The sequence below is a fragment of the Artemia sp. Qi Xiang Cuo genome, chromosome 8, assembly GCF_049724085.1.
Source record: "Artemia sp. Qi Xiang Cuo chromosome 8, ASM4972408v1, whole genome shotgun sequence".
NCBI classification, from domain to species: Eukaryota; Metazoa; Arthropoda; class Branchiopoda; order Anostraca; family Artemiidae; genus Artemia; species Artemia sp. Qi Xiang Cuo.
Genome location: NC_142801.1, coordinates 63,083,459 through 63,105,124, shown reverse-complemented (window position 1 = coordinate 63,105,124; position 21,666 = coordinate 63,083,459). Strand labels below are relative to the sequence as shown.

Sequence of the window (21,666 nt, the reverse complement as noted above, 5' to 3'; positions counted from 1 at the left end):
CGATCACCCCTGAAAAAAACAACAACAAAAAACAAAAAAATAAATAAACACGCATCTGTGATCTTTCTTCTGGCAAAAAAAAAACACCAACAAAATTCCACGTTTTTGCAAATTTTGAAACATCTTCAGTAGGGTTCTCTATTACGCTGAATTTGATGGTGTAATTTTCATTCAGATTCTATGAATTTTAGGGGGTGTTTCGCCTGTTTTTCAAAAATCAGGCAAATTTTCTCAGGCTCATAGCCTTTGATGGGTAACTTAATGAAAATTATATATTTGAAGTCTGCAACATAAGCCGACTCTTTTGATATATCTATTGGTATCAAAATTTCGTTTTTTACTGTTTCGGTTACTATTGAGCAGGGTCGCCACTTACTGACAGTTTTACCACGAGCTGTTTGAAAATGTTGTGACTCGGGAACTTTTCATCGTTTTTACAGGCTCAAAATTTGACATAGCAACAGTGGGTCAAATAGGCGGGGTTATTTGGTTTCCAGATTTTGAAATTTTGACCAGAAATGTTTTTATCACATTTCGTCAAAATTTTAGGTGCACATGGTCACAGTTTTAGGGTAGGGTATCGGAGCGTAGCTGTCTTAAAATCTTACCAACGGAGAAACAGAGAGTTTATTTGAGAAAAACATTGTGACTCAAAAATTTTTCGTCGCTTTTAAAAGCTCAAAATTTGACATATCAACAGTGCGTAAAAAGGGTGGAGTTATTTGGTTTCCCTATCTGACACGGCCTTAATAAATAATGTGACTTGCTTAAAAAATACTTCACAAAAACAAACCAATGGAGTTATTACATCATTTAACCACGGAATTACGGGAGGGTAATCTCTTTTTCTCTTTGTTACAATCAACACCAGAAATTTATCATCTTGGGTAAAATATAGCGGTTCTATATGCAAAATGTGTTTGATACAAGTATTCTGCATATCAGATAGATAGATAGAGAAGTGTATTTTGAAGCCAATATACGGCCATGAACATAGTAAAATAACATAAATGAAAGGCAAAAATAACATAACCTTTGATTAGCAATCATCATAAAACACTTAAATGAAACACTACATTAACCTAATAATAGTATTTAATGCTTGGAAAAACAGTCATTCAAAAATAAAACACTTAACACTTGGAAAAAACACTTAAATGAAACGTTATATTTACTTTATACTGGGATTTTTTTTTCTTTTTTCTTATTTTTTTAGTTAACAAAATTTAATTCCAAGATACCTCGCGATTCTTCTGTAATTTTTTAGTGGCTCTATACCTAGAAAGAATTATTTTCTGAGTTCAAACTGTCCGAATACTTTACTCCCCCGGTAAATACCCCACCCCGGAAAATGAGAATATCCCCTCCCCCCGTGGAAAAGAAGGCTTTTCAAATTTGAGAATTTTATTTGAGCTGTATTTTTTTTTTAATTTCCGTAGGGGAAAGGAGTTTTGGTACTTGTGTGTTATGGGCAACTCAGTCAAGTTTGCGCAGTGTAAAACTCAAGAACAAACCTGTTTCTTCATTAGTCTTTTTCAGACAAGCGAGAGACAAGACAAAGACAGGTGACAGAATGTATGGCAAATCTATAATTTGGGCTATATATTTGCAGTTAAGGGGGAGGGGGGTTAAAATATTTTGACAGTTTGAAGTCAGAAACCAATTCTTTCAATTTTCCGCTGGGGGTAAATTATGTTCATGGCCGTATATATGGCTTTAAAATGCACTTCTCAATCTATCTATCTAATATGCAGAATAATGGTACCAAATACATTTCGCTTGCAGACCCGCTATACTTTACCCCCCCCCCCTCAATATGCAAATCTTTACCCCAAATTTATTTCTTAAGTAACGAAGAAACTAACGAAAAAACTGGCGTGATCTCGAACTCAACTTGAGTGAGTAGCCCATAATACACAAGTACCAAAATTCCTTCCCCCTACGGAAATAAAAAAATACAACTTAGATAAAAAGAACCTTATTTTCCATAAGGGTATTTTCCGGGGAGGGGGGTATTTACCGGAATGGTATTTTCCGCGGGGGGGGGAGTATTTCCCGTGGGGGTGATTTTCCGGGGGATCTTCTGGGGGGGGGGGTGATTTTCCGGGGGTATTTTCTGGGGGGGGGGGGTAATCACTGGAGGGGGGGGGCAATTTCTGGAGGGGGGGATGGGTAGACACCTAGAACCGCCTGTCATACCATGTCTTTTAAAAGGCAAGTTTTTCCTTTCAAAATGCACCAGCGGGTCAAAATTTGTTCAAATGTCGTTTTAAGAGCAAGGAGGTTTAAATTAAAGGTTAAATCCAGATAGTTTTTGAAAATATTACATTACAAAATCACAAGAAATCAAGATTACCTTACGACAAATTACAAAAAGAAATTACAAATAAATTTTTAATTAATTTAGCAACTAATTACTAAATAACATAAAAAATCTACAGGACATTGATACATAATTGATATAAATAATAGATATCGTAAAACCGTATGTTTGACATATCTTCAGCTTAGGAGTCCATCAATATTTGGTTTCAGGGGCTGTAGTAAATGTTTTTACAAGTAACTGAAAAATCTTAATTCTGGAGGGATATTTTATAGCTTACTGAGTACCTAAACACAGAGGGAAGGGTGCCTAAGATTGTTCTAAAAGAACCCTTTTCCGTAAGTGAAACCTAAAAATACAATTTTTTTTGTTCTAAACCGAGGAGAAAATTTCTCTATTCCCCCTCAGCCTCCCATAGACGTCAAACCTGTGTAAACCTATGGTTTACTTTTATTGTAACCAGTTATTGACGTGAACAAGACCTCCTTTGGATCCTGGAACAAGGTCTCTAGTTGAGATCCTTATTCAAGTTCTCATGAGTCGTTCATAATCCATAGGCTGTATATTGACAAATTTTGAAGAAAAAGATCATAAATAATTTCTTTTTTAAATTTTTTAATTCGACCTTTTAGCTCGATTAGTTCGAACTTTGCCTACCTTTTTTTGCCAATCTAGCGTATTAAAATGTTTTAAGAATTCTTACGCTAGACTATTTTAAATGTGAAATGTTACACTTAACGCAACGTAATTTAATCACTTGGCATAAAAAATTAAAAACGTAGTTTGGAAAATCCTTAATAGAAAGGGTTTTTAGACTTTGCAGTAGCCTCAAGTAAGCTTATATTTAAAAAATTAAGCGTCACGCACCCCCTTAAGCTCACAAACTAGAATCGAATACGTACTTTTTGCAAAAGTGATTCCAGTATCAGAATAAGGAAATGTATTGGAATTTTTTTAATCAAAATTAAAAAAACTTTTCTCGTAAGTCACGGAGCCACGCCACGTTTATGTCAAGTTTCTGACATAATGTTGGGAGTTATGGTCTGTGACCTAATCCTGGTATTTATGACTTCAAAGTATATGTGAAACCGTAAGATTGAATTACGATTATTTTATGATAATTTGAACAAAATTGTAAATTTCAAGGTAAAATTTATTCTAGCAACTGTAGATTTTTTTGCTGTTTCTTGAAGAATATAGCCGCACTTAAAGGTCAGGCGGCTATCTTTTCGTGTTGTTCTTTTTTACGAAAAATATGAATGAACATAATAGTGGACAGTAATAGACCTTCACAAAGGAGAGAAATATAATAGATATTTGCATAAGAATCGCACAAGGACCACCCCTCCCCCGTAAAATTATTCTTATAAAAAAGGTTAGAATTTTCAAAAAGCTCGAAGGTTTGGGCAGCGGCACCAGCTAGAGGAGGGGACTATTGGGTGAGATTTTCCCCTAGATATTTCTGCTCCCCTGGATTTTGGAACTCTTTTTATATTTTCATTGAACAATATCTTTTTCTTGGTATTTTCATTGAAAAAATCGAAAAACAACAAAATTACCCCTTTTCCTCGATTTTGAAAAACATATTTGCCACCACCTCTAAATTTTCACGAATTAATGCCACTAGGTTTGGGGCTAAAAAATGTATCTAATTCTTATTTAGAATTTTTAATCTCTCTTGGGATAATCCTAGGGACGCCGGTAAAAACAGAAACTGGGATGTGTGTGCCTTTAGTGATTGAAAGTTTAGATGAAGAAGTCGATGAAATGAAATTTTCTTTAGTCTTTTTCTTTTCTTTAGTCTTTCGTCTTTTTCTTTAGTTTTTTTCTTAGTCTTTCTTTAAGACTAAGGAAAAAATTTTAGGAAAGTTTCTTTAGTCTTTTTCTTTAGTCTTTAGTCTTTTTGAAAGGAAATTTTTAGCACATCAATGGAGGGAAAATCTTAGAAACAATCACCTTCAGTGTGTGAGCTGATCCCACGAGCCTTTGGTAACTAGCCGAAGCCATGTCTATAGGCCGCTCGGAACACCATAATCCACCGATATTTTTTGTTCACGATATTTTTTATCGAACACCGATATTTTTTGTTCACGCATAAATCCACATTATATTCCTATCAAGACCGTATCCACGGGTGTTACGACCCGTAGAAACGTAACAAAAATGCATATAAATAAATTTTTGATACGCTTTTAAAGTTTTTATTGCAAAAATTCCTCCCTGAACAAAAACTCTGGATGCGCCCTTGATTCCTATATTAAATAAAAAAAAACAAGTTTTTTAAACTGAAAGTAAGGAGCGACATTAAAACTTAAAACGAACAGAAATTATTCCGTATATGAAAAGGGCTGTCCCCTCCTCAACGTCTCGCTCTTTACGCTAAAGTTTTTTATTGTTTAAAAAAATAAAGTTGTGAGAAAGAGTCAAACTTTAGCGTAAAGAGTGAGGCGTTGAAGAGGTGACAGCCCCTTTCATACATGGAATAATTTCAGTTCGTTTTAAGTTTCAGTGTCGCTCTTTACTATCAGATAAGAAAACTTGTTTTTTTTTATTTCATTTCTGATCGTTTTTTAGTTAATGCAGCTTTTATTTGCATAAAAATTTTACTTTTCTTTTGCTAAATGGATGTCTTTACAAATTAACTTACGTAACTAACTTCTATATTCCTATATTTTTCTTCTGGCAAAAAATACAAAGTTGCAGATTTTTGCATATATGAGCTTGAAACCTATGTAATAGGGTTTTCTGATACGCTGAATCTGACGGTGTGATTTTCATTAAAATTCTTTAACTTGTAGGGGATATTTCCCCCCTCTTTAAAAAGTCGAGTAAATTTTCTCAGGTTCGTAGCCTTTGATGAGTAATACTAAACTTAATAAAATTTATATATTTAGAATCAGCATTATTAACCCATTCTTTTGATATATTTATTGACATCAGAATTCCGTTTTTAAAAGTTTCGATTACTATTGAGCCGTATCGCTTGTTTTTTTTATTGTTTTTTTTTGTTACGTATATGTTATTACGTATATGAGGGGGTTCTCCCTTTAGTCAATACCACGCTCTTTACGTTAAAAGTTTAAAAAAAAGTTTTGATTCACAAACCCCTGAATCACAAAGGCCGTTTAATTAGAATAGATAGCTCTTTTGAAAGCACTAAAAAAAAAAACTGTAGCGTAAAGAGCGAGGTATTGACTTGGGGGAGAACCCCCTCACTTACGTTATAATTTCTGTTCGTTTTAAGTTCTAATATTCCTTCTTACATTTCAGTTGAAAAAACTTGATTTTTTTTATTTAATTTCTGATCGTTTTTTAAATAATGCTTGGAAATCCGGCGCCCCCTTCATAGAACTGTCCCTTACCCCAAAGAAACATCCTCCACGGAAATATTCTTCAGAGTAACCCCTCCTCTAGCCCCCCCTCCAGAAAAAATCCTTCCTGAAAATGGTTGTATACTTCCCAATAACCAATAAATAATGCTGGCAAGTCTGGCGCCCCCTTCATGGCAATTTCCCTTCCCCCATGAAAACTTCGTTCATGAACAGATCCTCCAATATAACCCCCGACCCACCCTTCGCTCCCACTACCAGAAAAAAAAACTCCTGAAAACTTCTGTATACTTCCCAATAACCAATACTATATGTTAACATTGGGTAAAGTTCATAACTTTTAGCCCTCCCTCTGGGAACTTCGGGGATTAAGTCATCCTAAAAGACATATTTATCATATTTTCGACCATGATGAACAAAATGGCTATCTCAAAATTTTTATCGGATGACTTTGGGAAAAAAATAAGCGTGGGAGGGGGCGTAGTTGCCCTCCATTTTTTTGGTCACTTAAAGGCCACTAGAACTTTTAATTTCCGTTCCAATGAGCCCTCCCATGATACTCTAGGACCACTGGGTCGATACGATCACCCCTGGGGAAAAAAAACAAAAAAAACAAAAAAAAAACAAATAAACACGCATCCGTGATCTTTCTTCTGGCAAAAAATGTAAAATTCCACATTTTTGTAGATAGGAGCTTGATACCTCGACAGTAGGGTTCTCTGATACGCTGAATATGATGGTTTGATTTTCATTAAGGTTCTATAACTTTTAGGGGGCCTTTCCTCCTTTTTTTGAAAATCAGCCAAATTTTCTCAGGCGCTCAACTTTTGATGCGTAGCATTAAACTTGATGAAAGTTATATATTTGAAATCAGCATTAAAGTCTGATTCTTTTGATGTATCTATTGATATCAAAAACCCGTTTTCTAGAGTTTCGGTTACCATTGATCCGGGTCGCTCCTTACTTAAAGTTCGATACAACGAACTGTTTGATAAGCATATTTCTTTAGAAGTTAATATCCGGAATTTATTTACTATTTTGCGTTTATGAATTAGATTCTTAGTGTATGTGATTACAAGACCTACTCTACCATTTGCCTGCTTCGCGTACACTTTTACGTGTTTTTGTGTGCAGTGCGTGTGAAAAAAGCGTATCTCAGATAACGGTGGTTCTATTGAATAAACTACCCAATGGAACAAATTATTGTCATAAATCAAGGTACACTACCGCTGTAATTTATGTTCCAACTGAATTCTAATTTAAACTTTACTTTCAGTAGACTAAACATAGGTAAATTAAACCTAATTAATTAATCGATTAATTGATTTAAATTAATTAATAAATTTGAATAACCGATTTCTTAAAATATATAATTAATTTTAATAAGTAAATTATAATTAAGTTTAAAATAATAGACTAATTCAAACCTTATTAAAACATTCAATACTAAACATAATTAAATTTTTTATTAAACATTTCCTTACTTTCAGTTGAAAAAACTTGTTTTTTTAAATTTAACTCAATAAAAAATTAATTTAAAATTTACCTTTTAACCTAGTCCGATTTTATGTTTTCACAAAAAAAAAGAACCTGACGACACATGAATAGATTTCTCATCAATTAAATTTTTTAAGTTTATTTAATAATTTAAAATGTTTTCCAAATTATAAGGGAGACAACTGCTCTCCTTTGCCTGCCCAGCTTTGTCAATCTCAAAAATCGCTTTTTTCAGGCCCCCTACAGAAAGCTAAGTTTGCTGAAGATAGTAGGCTATAACTTTCTCATAATATCCGCGCAAACCTCAAATAGAATAAGCAATCATTTTGATAAAAATAAACCCACTGGTAGAACTTGTTCAAAGTAGAAGTTAAAACAATTTCACTGGGTTGTAAAAATTTATTTCCCGGAACAAAAGGAATTTCATGTTGACTAACCGAAACCTAACATGCTGGTTTGCATAAGTTCCTCAAAATGTGAGCTTACTTCTGATTGGTGTATTTTTAAAAACAATTAATATTAGACACAGCAAATATTACCAAACACTTCACAGGTGGTATTAAGCTACTTAATAAGGATGGCTAAATTACAGGACATATTGTGGGAAATTAGTTCGTTCAGCTTCGTGGCACAAACTCAGACAAGTGGTTTTGATAGAATTCAATTTGTAAATCGTACAAAGGAAGAAGACAAAGTATTTGCCAAGTTTCACACATTAACGCACAAATACTTTTTGTTTATTTATTATGTGAATTTAATAAAGGAAGATGGTCAACTTTGCGGTTTACGGTTGTATGGTTTTTCTAAAATTAAGTAAGGCAATTGTATTTGTCCATTTTATTAAACGAAGAGAATTGTAAAACCAATGCAAAACACTTGGTGGCGATGCCACATCTAGTGACGAGCGGCAGCTTTCAATCATAGCCAAGACCATGAAAATGTATAGAAGCGAACTAACAGGTGTATATAATAGGCAGGTAAGCAGAAAGGGGTGTAAGATCTGTGACCCATCCCCTCCAGCAAAATTTCAGAATTTTTACGGTTTTCCTCATATGTTTTACATTTTCCATATAATTCGCCTGTTCATGAGTTTATTTGAAGTTGTACCTCACCCTCGAACAAAATGTCACTCTCTCCCCCTTTCTCTCTCTCTACTTTCATCTCTCTCTCTCTCTCTCTCTCTCTCTCTCTCTCTCTCTCTCTCTCTCTCTCTCTCTCTCTCTCTCTCTCTCTCTCTCTCTCTCTCTCTCTCTCTCTCTCTCTTTCTATTAAAATACAAATGAAAAAATACACACTACAGGACATCTTACACCACATATTCTAACTATATTTTTGGATACTGGTACAATATACATAACTTCCTTCTTTTCTTCATTGTTTTTATTTATCATATTTACTCTTTGGCTGCTCAATTTCACACGCAGAGGGGATTTTATACAAGGGGGGGGGGGGGGTCAGGGGGATGTTTATAGCATCTGTCAAGGTAAGTAATGGAATTCCTCAAATGAGTGTTTGTTTTTGTTGTTCGTTCTTCTGTTTTTATCTCTCTATATATCAACCTCTTTTTATTTTTCTCCCTAAATCTCTTCTGCTCTCCCTGTTTCTATATGTATGTTCCTTTTGGTTATACATTTAGACACTCGTGGATTTATGTGGAACTCTGGTTGCAGGCTCGCAACTATCAGGTTGTTGGTAGTGCATGTGTAGTAAATGGTTGTGGTAGCTACCCACTCACCTTTATCAGGTTGTGGGTAGTGCATGTGCCTAAAAATCAGAAAGTTGTTGCATTACATCGTGACAGAAATTTCGTCTAACACTTACGATGACTTTCGGTACTTATGCATTAGCTGGTACAAGCGCGAGAAGTCAAGTTTGGTTAATGTTAATGAAATAAAACAAAATATGACGAAACTATAATAGTGTAGAAACAAATTTGGGTTATATATTTATACATTAGGAGGGTGGGGGTAAAGCATAGCATATATTAAATATGTAACCTAACCTAGGTATCTTTTTTCCCCAAAAAAACAATAGTTTAAATATTGTAAAAGCAATGACAAACCACGCTTTGCGATCAATTTCTCTATTGACAGATACCCGTTTGACTAGGTTTCCTTTAGCATTTCCCTATACAGTATAGGCTATCTCGTGAATACCCGCTAATGCATAAGTACTTTCCATAATAAAAGGTTAACTAAAGTAAAAAAAAAGAAGCAAATAACTACACAACATAATGATATATAACAAAAACAAAAGTAGGGGAAATGACAAAAAGAAAAATTAGAATCTCAAGATTTCAAAATTAAGCATAAATAAAAAAAAAATATTAGAAACTGTAAGTAACGCCACACGAAATTCTTCCCCCCCCCCTTATGGATTAGTTTGATTCATAAACAAAAACTTACTCGTTCTGCAGGGTGCGTACTCTGAGAATTCTGCAAAGTTATTTCTTGAGACAAAACACGTGCCAACTGGTTCTCTCCTTTTATAATTATTGGAAAACCAAACATATCGAGGAGCACATGCCTAGAAAAAGAGCATATCTAAATAGTCGTAATAACGGCGTAATTACAGCCCTAGAGTAGGCATATACTCTGAAAATACCGAGGACACCATAATCAGAACATTTTTGGCCTAAAAATCAATTCTAGGTCTGTTCATACCTGAACAGGTTCTGACCCTGAACAGAACTCTATCTACATATTTAGTTTCTCTTCATTTTTGCAGTTAGTCACTATATATTTAGTTTCTAAAACCGTGATTTTCTATTATTTTTCTTATGGTTGTTTTAAAATTATGAAATTTCTATGCCAGTACCACATAGATAGATAGATAGATAATTTATTCAGCCGCTAGGCCATACACAAACATTACAATGATTATATAAGACAACAGCCAGCATACACTTAATAAATGGTATAACTACTAACAACAAACAAAAACCTTAAACCCATTATTTACATCTTTTTAAACCCTCTTTTATAAATCCAGTCACTGCTATAATCGTCTCCCGGGATGAAGATTTAAGAATCCCAGAAAAAACACATCCCCATCACCTAAATACTTCAATCTCAAATCTGAGAGCCCCTGGCACACCGGCAAAAAATGGAGATAAAATAAAAGTTCAAAATAGGGATAAAATCCTTTTTAATAGAAAGTGTATAGAAAATTCACAAAAAATACCAGATATTTCGGTCACATATACAGTGACCGTCATCAGTAGTAAAACTAAACTAAAACAATTTAAAACAAAAGTTTATATACGAAATCAAATAAAACTACTTATGGTTTAAATCTCTAATTCTTTTCAAAGCAAAGGTGGAAGCTAGCCTCTTTGACCTTCTTGGATTCGGTTCATTAGCGTTCAATGATATAACATTTGGACAAAGGTCAGCTACACTGGGTGAATTGAACTTTACTCTGTCAGACTTTAATAAATTATCATAGATAGAGTTCAGCCCAAATTCACCTGTATCCCGATTCAAAGCAATATTCTTGAATAAGTTTTTCTTTATTTCAAGAGTTTTACGAAAATGTTGCTTTAAACCCCGGTCCCTAGAAATCAAAGACACATTATTGAACAAAATAAAATGGTATGGAAAATTGAAAATATGTTCTGAAAGGGCTGAAGTAAAAACTTCAGACTTAAAATCTTGCTTTTAAGCCGAAGAAATAGAATCGTTATGCTGCAATAATCTCATTTCCAAACTCTGGTTAGTACGTCCCACATATTAGCTTCCGCAAGTACATGGGATCTGATGAACACCACTGTGTTGCCCCAATGAAATTAGATCCTTCCCAGAATTTAGAAAACTACCCAAAGTATTATTACTCTTTAAAGCTACCCTTAGACCATTACTCTGTAAAATTCTTTTAAGTTTTTCACTTAGCCCATATGGTAAGGAACAAAAAACATCCTTCTCCCGAGTTGTCTCCAAGACTTCCTTAGAAATCTCTAGAAACCTTTTTCTTCTTTTTGAAAAAGCCTGGTTAATTAACCCCTATGGATACATGTTGCTTATTAGTATTTTCCTTAGAAAAGACAACTCCTCCTCAAAAAAATTTGGAGAGCAAATACTAAAGATCTGATCAGTTAGAGAAATGATCAAACCAATTTTTACTTGGCGAGTGTGACCGGAACTATAAGACATAAATCTATTGTTATTTGTCGGTTTTCTGTAAATTTCAAAATCCAGACTATTTTGGTTTTTCAAAAGAAGAACATCAAGAAAAGGAAGTTTCCCATTCTCTTCCAATTCAACAGTAAACTTTAAATCCACCCCAAACAATTAAGATGTTCCAAAAATCCTTTTAATTCCTCCTCCCCATAATCCCATACTGAAATAATGTCATCCATATACTGGCCCCAGAAAATATGTTTTAAAAAATATGAATCTAATGCAATTGTTTCAATATTCTCCGCAAAAATATTAGCTAATAAATGGGATAAAGGGGCCCCCATAGGTAAACCATTTATTTGTTCGAAATACTCCCCTCTGAACTGAAAAAATAAGAGAACTTATTGCACAACCTTACTAAATACATAATTACAGAAACTTTCAAATCTGTTTTGCCACTAACCAAATCCGAATTTCTTAACAGCTTTCCTTCTAGAAGAGTTTCGGCTGCTTCTACAGCAATATTTGTTTACATTGATACAATTTCGAAGCTTGAAAGCAAAGAAATCGAAGAAATATCTACTTTGTTCAGTTTTTCAACCAGATTCAAAGAATTCTAATTGTACAAAATTTGTGTAGACAAAAGTGGTATGCAGACTGACACTAATCACTTGCTCAAAACATTTGTTGGTGACCTTGTACTTGACATAATTGGTCGTATAGCTAGGTTAGGCTTATGTATTTTGGGAAGTCCGTATAACTTAGCGCACAAGGAATTGCTTAGCAGGCATTTGTAATAAAGTTGAGGTGTAATTTTTCCTTCATCCTTTAGACACTTTAATTCGTTCTTAAATTATCTACAAAAAATGGAGCAAATTTTCTATAACATGATCTCGGGCCCTGATCATTTCTGTCAAATACTTTTAATCTACTTTTTTAGGGCAATTCATTCGCTCGGACCAGGAACCACAGACGCAAGTTTTCCGGTGGCAAAGTCAGCTGAAAATAAAATTCTAGTCCAAAAGACTCTTTTATCTTAGAATACTGGCGCATGGTTTCAGATTTTCGAATCTGTTAAAGCCAGAGTTGGATCTCTTGATCCTCCTTAACATGTTTTAGCTTCCGATAAATTTCCTCTGGATCGCCTGTTGGACCAAGACCTTTATTCTAAGCGTATGGAAGTCCTGTTTTATCAAGGAGGGCTTTAACATGGAACGGCCACGATATTTTTCTACCTTGCTACAATAATTCAAAATATGCGGCTTTAATAAGCCTCTCATCTGGTAGTTGGATAATTTTCAGCCAAAATTTTACAACTTGTAGTAACCTTTCTTTATGCACCGAAAACAAACCTAGATCTCCCATAAGAGCCTGTGTGTGAGTTGTAACATGTACCCTAACCAATCTTTTATAATATTGTAGTTGAACCATTTCCAATTGCGGGATCACCTCAGATCCCCAAGGCTCCGCACCATAATGAATAGTAGGGCGAATTTTCGATTGAAATAAATACTTATGCATTGTAATATTTTTAATTTCATTTAAAGCTGAATTCCTTAAAACTGCTGATGAAACCGCTTTACCTCTACCCACCATTTCTTTCGCATGATCCTTCCAATTTCCTTTATTATTTAATACAAACCCTAAATACTTAAAAGTTGTTCAACCCAATACCCTTAGTTCAACCCAATACCAATACCCTTAGTTCAACTCAATACCCTTAAATAAAAAATTTTCATTATTTTTATTTGTCCCAATAACTACAATTTCAGTCTTTTGGATATTTAATCTCATTTTCTTTTTTTTCCGAAAAACATTTCATATGTTCAACAGTATTTATCGATCTTTGGCACTTCTAGCTATCAGCGCCACATAATCTGCAAATAACCACAGAGACAAAGCTAAATTTCCTAAACTCACTGTTGGCGCCAATTTTTCCTTAAAAAACTCAACAATATCATTAACATATAAACAAGGTGCTACCCTATTTAACTCCTACCTCGCAGCTAAATAAATCCGAAAACCCATTCCCTGCTACCTTAACCATTCCGCTTGTTAGCCTGTACATATCACACACTAGTCGACCAAAAATACGGGACAGTCCTATCCTCAACAATTCTATGCACAACAAAATCCTATCAACACTATCGAATGCTCTCTCAAAATCTATGAAAGCTACCATTAAATTACTCTTACTTCTTACTTTTCTTACTACTATACTTTTCTATCAACGCATTAAGTACAAATACCCTGTCAACTGTGCTATATCCTTCCCTGAATCCACCTTGTTCCTCACGAATTATTCGATTATTCTTTAACCAATTAGCTATCCTATTATCAATCAATTTCTCTAGAATCATATTTGTCACTGTTGCCACATTTTACTATGAAAATTAATAAGCTAAATTAATGTTTTAAATTCCATAAAAATTAAACATTAATAATCTGTTGATTCATTGTTGATTCAGAGGCAACTTCTTGACAAAATTGCTTTTGAGCTTTTGGAAAATTCGAAAAAAGGCAAAAACAAGATTTTTACAACATACCAGAAAACTAGTGGAGATAAACAAACGATCTTCGGCGATCGTTCATATTAGTTTGAAGATTTTTTTTTCTTTTTAGTGATTTTGGCGGATTTGTTAGTTATTAAATAAAAAAAAAACATGTTTTTCAAACTGAAAGTAAACAGTAAATTAAAACTAAAAAAAACCGGAAATTATTCGTATATGAGAGGGGCTGCTCCCTCCTTAACACTCCACTCTTTACACTATGCGAAATTGCAAAATTCTGCATTTTTGCATGTAGGAGCTTGAAACTTCTACAGTAGAGTTCTCTGATATGCTTAATCTGATGGTATGATTTTCATTAAGATTGCTTGACTTCTGGGGACTCCCTCTTCTTCAAAATTTGGAACATTTTCTCAGGTTCGTAACTTTTGATGGCTAACATCAAACTTAACGAACTTTACATATTTGAAATCAGCATAAAAATGCAATTCTTTTAATGTATCTATTGTTGTCAAACCTCTGTCTTATACAATTTCGGTTGCTATTGAGCCATGTCGCTCCTTACTTACGGTTCGTCACCACGAACTGTTTGATTTTCACCGTAAGTAACTATTATTTTTTGTCAGTAGTATCCCTGCTTAATGAATCTGCCTTAGGCTACTCAATCAGAATTTGGTCGTGCAAAATCGAAACACCACAAATTCTTAGCAAATTAGAATTCTCGTATATTAATGCTTTACGTTTTGTAATTTTCACCGTTCTGTTACAGTAATGTTAGCAAGAAACTTCAGTGAGTATTAGAACTGAAATCAAGATCACCCCTACCCCTCCCCCTCATGAGTTTTGCACTTGTCCGATGTATTTCAAACATTTTTACACGATTGAAGAGGACCTGCGGCTCCTTTTCGAAATATATTCAGTTTTACAGCTGCCAGCTGTACATTCAGTTGCCAGCTGCCTGCTGTATATTCAGTTGCCATCTTCAAACTGTCATTGCTCGAAACCCCCCTTTTACACAAACACCAATATATAAAAGTCTTAGCTGAACAGTAATGTAGTAAGACATGTAGGCGTTCGTTAGCTGAGTAAGACAAGTAGGCCTTAGCTGAACTTTTGAGATGCGAAGAGGCTAAGGGACTATTAATTTTTTTTTTTAATTTATCTTTATCTTAGTTTGCTCTTAAAATTTCCCAAGGACAATTATTGCTCAAGTAGCAGAATTATTCGTTTAAGTTTTATTTTAATCACTGTCTTCAAACCTCCACCTTCCACACGACCTTTGTTTTCCGCTTTTACATTGGACGTGTTTTGATCTTGGTCGGCCAAATGGTACAAACACTTTTATATCAGCGCAAGATTACGAATTACTTAAAATGATTGCAATAATACGCCTTCAAAGTAATATACGCATAGTTTACAAATCCAAGGAATTTATACTGGATGCATTAGCGCCATTACAGCATTCGCCTTTTAGTGTTTTCCTGTGCAGGTTCCAAAGACAATAAACTTTCCCAGATTTTGGCACGAAAGACAACAGCAAACCACGATGGAGGAAAAACAGTCTTAGAGACATGCTGTTTTAGAATTTGCTTCGGTTTTGCTTGGAGAAGGTAATCCGAGGTCCAAGAATAGATTCATCTCCGACAAATATTTTCGGGACGTGAGCAATTCTGTTTTTTCTAAAAGTCTATGTAGCTTCTCAATGAATTTCAACTTTCTACAATAATAGAAACATTTTAGATTCCATGGTTTTACTAAGCTTAAGCACTACTATAAGTGGGAGGAAATAAAAGAAGAAACAATAAAGATTTTGAGATTCTAGAATAAAGCATATGAAATGATGTCATTCAGATCCCCTAAAATTATTTTCAACACAAAAACTGAGTTCAAAATATCTTTTAAATGGCTCAGTAGAAGGGTGGTGTTTCTGATCACAGTAAGATGCTATTCGTTGCATCATTAACACACCTATCTCCAAAGGCATACCTAGGGTTTTCAGCACCAGAAGACAATATCCATTCATGCCCCTCCCATCAACACCTACCACAACGTAAGTAGATCATTGTCTTGACGAAAAAACTCAGATGCCCTTCCTCAGATGCTGCGCCTGAAGATAGATGCTTCCTGTCCCCCGAGCTACGCAGCTTCCTATCTTAAATATATAAAACAGTTTTTAAGCTTTCGCGCGAAAATTTTTTCTTCGTGAGCAACAAAAAAATGCGCAGGGTTTCAAATCATAAACAGTTCCTGTTGATACAATATAATTAAAGGCTTAACAAAGAAACTTAAGCCAATATTCTCAAGTCGTAGCATGCTTTTACACACCAATAAATTCACCTCAATAATTTTTATTTATTTATTTTATTTTAGTACACATTTTTACAATACACATTTAGTACTCAATTAATTTTATTTCACATAAATATATGCACACAGTACATATTATATAATACCAGAGTACGGTACACATTATTAAGTAACTAGGCATTCCACAGAAAACATTACGGAGATAATATCTAAAGAACCATTGAACAAAACCTTTCCTAAAAAGCGAATTGGATAAACATCCTCCAGAGCTATTAGTGGCTCATAGGGCGTCGAATCGGAGTTTCAGTTGTACGGTCCTTTTTACAGGGACAAGTAGCAACCTTGTCGCCCAGGGTATTGTATTGCCAAGCAGAGAAACGATCCAATGTGCTAACGGCCTACCACAGTGCAAAAACACTAATTACTTGTTGGAAAATAATATCCCATGCTTAGAGTTTCCCATTGCACACACAGAGTGGCGAGCGTGGTCCACACGCATCATGGTCATTTTTAAAAACGCAGCCCCCATAATTGCTATTTTAGACCAGTGCGCTTGCGCACAGTCAAACGCATGCTAGTGTATGGCGGGTATTAGAAACTATAATAGTCATACGCGGGGGGTGCTCAAATAGGGCTGGTAGACCATGTTCGCCACCCTGAAAGAAACTCGAAATGCCCTGAAAATACAGATTTACGCTTCATAGCTCTTCTAGACAAATTTACGAGTACTAGAACAGAGTACAGACTTGTTACAAAGTTGAGCCGCCTTAGTATTAGTAACAAAGTGGATAGGCCAGCGTTCAGCACCACGAAAACAGCGGCGAACACTCTTCTTCCTCCATCCTACTCAGTTCAAAGCTTCTGCTTTAGCCAAGTGGCGCCAATTCACGAAAATTTAGGGAGGGGGCAAACTAGTTTTCAATATCTAGAGAGGGGGGGATTGTCGTTTTCTCATTTTTTCTTTAAAAATCCAAGGTACTTTTCAAAATCGATGAGAGAGGCAAAAAATCTAGGACACATACCCCCCCCCCCCCTGTCCCCTAAGTGACGCAACTGCTTTGCCCACCTAATCCACTAAGATATTAAGATATCCTCGACTATGTCCACAAACGTCTGAGTACAAAAGCTATTTCATAAGTTGGATGGTACAATTAAAGCGCTAATAATATCTTTATTGAAATAAAAATGAGTTGGTTTATATAACCACAACCGAGTACAAAGAGGAGTAAATGCATTGAGTTCATACATCTCATAGTGAAGTTTTTACTGTCTCCTTTTTCTCATGTGAGAAATTACCCTCTCCGGCGGCACCAATCTATATGATAGAGACTCTAACTCTTTTTCTAAAAAAAAACATCCGAATGACATAGCAGAAACATATCCGCCAGACAAGCCCTAAAACTGATAAACTGCCGAAGAACAATAGACTGTGCACTGGTTAATCAAGTGCAGCAATTATCTCATGGTCTAGTGGGCATGTAATATTAAGCAGTTGTACAGGTTTTATCTAGTAAAATCGGAGACAGAGTAAAAGCAATTGCTGGTACTTTAATCTACTAAGCCCCATATCAGTTCTACAGAACATTTGAAAATGACACTTAACTTGTGGTGCATATTTGGCAGGGATACCCTAATATCAAAATAAGTTGATGCGTCATGAGAGTCAAAATGTACAACAATGTCATAGGAAACAACTTACGACATTCCATAGGTGTTTTGAGCTTCGAGGTAAGCTTTAATAAAAAAAAAAAAAGAAAAAAAAAGACTGTACAAAGAAACTTTCTCAGTAATCTTCATTTCTCACTGTCTTTAGAAAACGGGATGACTGTCCATGGCGAGTTGACCGCTGCTACCACAAAACATATTTGAAGTGGCTTGAACATTTTAAGCTTTTTCCGCCATCCAACTAAAAAATTGAATTAAGATTGTTGATCTCTGTGCGCATTTTGAATCAACGTTTTCATCAGCAAAGCGTTTCTGCGGTCCAGCAAAACCTATTGAACGGTAGTTTCTGGCCGAATTGACTCACAAAAGTAAAACTGCTGATGGATTCAGTTGATGAAAATATGCAGTCAATTCAAAATGAAAACCATGCGAGCAGTGACAGTATTTTCGGAACTTAATCTTACTTTTGTCACTGTATGTACCAATTTGGGCTTAAAAGACGTGGCCTTAGATAACCTGGCTTCAACACATAGCGGCCAAACCCTTCGCAACACCCACTGTATATAAATATCATACAGTGTGATCATTCCCTATCTCAACCATTATACAAAGCCAGACCGAGCTGCAAGTGCTCTGGAGAATATTTAAACAAGTATAAACATAAGCGACATCCGATTTTTTCACGGGTAGACAAGTCAGATTTCTCTTGAACACTAAACTTAGCTTCAGGTTTGTAACACTAAATTTTAAAGAATCTAATTTTTAATTTTAAATTAATTTATTCCAATACATATATAAAAATTGATAATTAGTAGTAAAACGTTATTATTAGATATTTTTAGAAATTCCAAGTAGGTTTCGAAGTCTCGAGCTGATTTCAAGGGCATTTTGAGAAAGTTTCTGCAAAAATACGCGTTCCAGGGTAATATGCACTGGACCGCTGGTGACAGATTAAATGGGAGGAGCTGTTTGTACGCGCTTAGGATGTAGTAGCCAAAAATCACTGAGACGTGATCTTACTGTTATATTATTTATATACAGTGGCTACACCACAGGGCATCATAAAGCATCTATTCATTTCACTTCCTTTTCTACCCAACGTGGAAGAACTACCTTACTTCTCTGTCGTATGTAGGAGAGACGCCAACTGGGCAGGGATTCGTTGGGCTACACCCTAGTGAGGTTAAGAGATTCCTAGAGCTACATACCCAAAGCGAGTTTTTTCTTCTTTAATATACTGTAAAAATACGATTTTTCACAAACTTGTTTGAAATCTACTATGACCACTGTAAACAAATCACCACTGCAAAATAATGTTGTTTTCATCTTTGATTTCTTAGCACGTGGTTGTTTTGGAAGATACTTGCACCTATGATCATATAAACTGTACAAGCTTCACCATTTGCTTCTCTTAAGTCCTTGGAATTTTCTGGAGAAATCTTAGCCTCACTTAAATACTTATCATAAAAGTTGCTGGGTTAAAGGAAAATCTGTGATGCACTTGCAATAGAACACAGCGCAGTCCCAACCCAAATGATCTTGAGCAATCGACTGTAAAAAACAACTGACTTCAGAAACAGGTTCTGTTCTGTTTTCGGTGTTGGCGCCAAAAACCACAACAGACAACATAATAGTTGACATAACAAAGAACAAAAAATCAGATTTATTAACGATCTGATGAGGCTCAAATTTTTGGTAGAATATTTTCTTAAAATATAGAATGGGATATTCTTTTACTTTTGAACGTGGGCGGGTTTTCCCTTTCCTCCATTGATATTCAACTGCTGCAAAAGGATTACATCTATAGATGAAAGAACATGCTGTGTGGTATTATATTTAGCCTTTTCTTTTTTACTTGTATTTTCCTAACTTAAATCAATCAATGTTATAACCATGGTTGCCACTTCACTTTGTGAAATTCCCTATCTTACCGGCAAAAAAGGGCTGTAAGACGGAAAAAACACAATCTTCAGAAATGTTTCACGCGTACTAATATTGAAATAGTGTAAAAGTGACTTAGTGTGAAATTCCCTATCTTACCGGCAAAAAAGGGCTGTAAGACGGAAAAAACACAATCTTCAGAAATGTTTCACGCGTACTAATATTGAAATAGTGTAAAAGTGACTTTGGTACTTGTGTAGAATCTGGGTACATACGCGAGAAGTGAAGCTTCGTTAATGCTAATGAAAAAAAATTAGAATGAAAATATAATAGTTTAGAAACAAATTTGTTTCTCCTCCATTGATATTCAACTGCTGCAAAAGGATTACATCTATAGATGAAAGAACATGCTGTGTGGTATTATATTTAGCCTTTTCTTTTTTACTTGTATTTTCCTAACTTAAATCAATCAATGTTATAACCATGGTTGCCACTTCACTTTGTGAAATTCCCTATCTTACCGGCAAAAAAGGGCTGTAAGACGGAAAAAACACAATCTTCAGAAATGTTTCACGCGTACTAATATTGAAATAGTGTAAAAGTGACTTTGGTACTTGTGTAGAATCTGGGTACATACGCGAGAAGTGAAGCTTCGTTAATGCTAATGAAAAAAAATTAGAATGAAAATATAATAGTTTAGAAACAAATTTGGGCAATATATTTGCACATTAGGGGGGGGGGGTAAAGCAAAGCATATATTAAATACCTAACCTAGCTACCAAACCCCAAAAAACTGGGGGTTAGTCCCCCTAAACCCCAAAAAACTAAGCGAGCAACACCTCACAAACCTGTTTATCAATAGCGGCTTTGAGATTTCGAAGTGATCTTTCTTTCGTGTGTACCCAGATCCTACACAAGTACCGTGACTTTTTATTAAGAAATTTATCAACTTTAACAGAAATTACTAAAAATTACTATTTTCTTTGAATGTAATAGTAAGCCACTATTTTAGACAAAAAAAATCTACTACAAGTCGTAGGGCTGTGTTGCTTGTGGTGAAACTGGTTACAACAAACAAACAAAAATTTTGGACAAATATCAGCGAAAGTCGGCACAGAAACTCGTTTTAAGAATTTCCTGCCTCTAATTAAAAATCACCTGAAACCTGATCCAAAGTAAGCAAATTATAGAATTTTAAATTCAAATCAAGCGTATTTTTTCTTCTCTCAGACTCAGCTAATTATTCAATGTCATCCATAAAAGGTTTTACATCACCACCAGCAGAAAGTTATTTTTTATGTAATCCAGCCCGATGATGAATAAAGTATATGAAATTACCTGAGTTTTACAGTGACTTTGTCTAGCTATGGATATCGACAAATACTTTACCAGTAGGAAGAGCAGTTCTAAGAAAAAATTTCCGGAAGGGCGGAGGACAAAGGTTTCCACAGAGGTTTTTTTTTGAGAAGTGTCAAATATCCTTTAAATATTAATTTTTTTGCATTTTTGTATGTTCGTCACTCATGGGGAGGGGGAAATGTGTGCTATTCCCCCTCTTGCGGAATCTGAGGAGCTTTCTATATAACGTTTTCTACAATGCTGACTATTTAAGTAAATTCGTAGCTAAGGTCCCCAACCAGGGACATTATATACAGAAAGGTCAGAGAGCAAGTTCACTAACAGGAGGAGGACCCCTAGAAAATGTTGAGGTCTTAACAGCAATTTTGCCCTGAAATTTCGTAAATTTCGTGTGATTCACTCATCATTTGTCTTTTTCTTAGTTTGCGACTTCGACGTGCATTCCTTCCCATAATAAATTTCAACATGGATTAATATGGGCCTGAAAGCAACGATTTATTCCCTGATAGAAATGGATTATTTCCGGCTAATTTCCTACACCTTGGCTCCTACCTCTTGTTTTCATAAAATTCAGTTATATTACTAGATTGTCCTAGTTGCTTTTCTTGCACATACGAAGGTACTGTAATTAGACCCCCTCTCTACTCCCCCCACCCCAAGAAAAGAATAACAATGACAAC

At 35.0% G+C, this 21,666-nt stretch overlaps 1 protein-coding gene across 4 annotated transcripts in view; it reads right to left on the bottom strand.

The window, feature by feature from the left end:
- if (integrin subunit alpha inflated) overlaps nucleotides 1-21,666 on the bottom strand; it is a 187,348-nt gene that overhangs the window by 125,932 nt on the left and 39,750 nt on the right. For all 4 annotated transcript variants that reach the window (XM_089093668.1, XM_089093670.1, XM_089093669.1 and 1 more), the window contains exon 4: nucleotides 9,555-9,675. In XM_089093668.1, coding sequence (XP_088949794.1) covers nucleotides 9,555-9,675 — 121 coding nt within the window. The remainder of the gene's footprint in view (nucleotides 1-9,554; nucleotides 9,676-21,666) is intronic.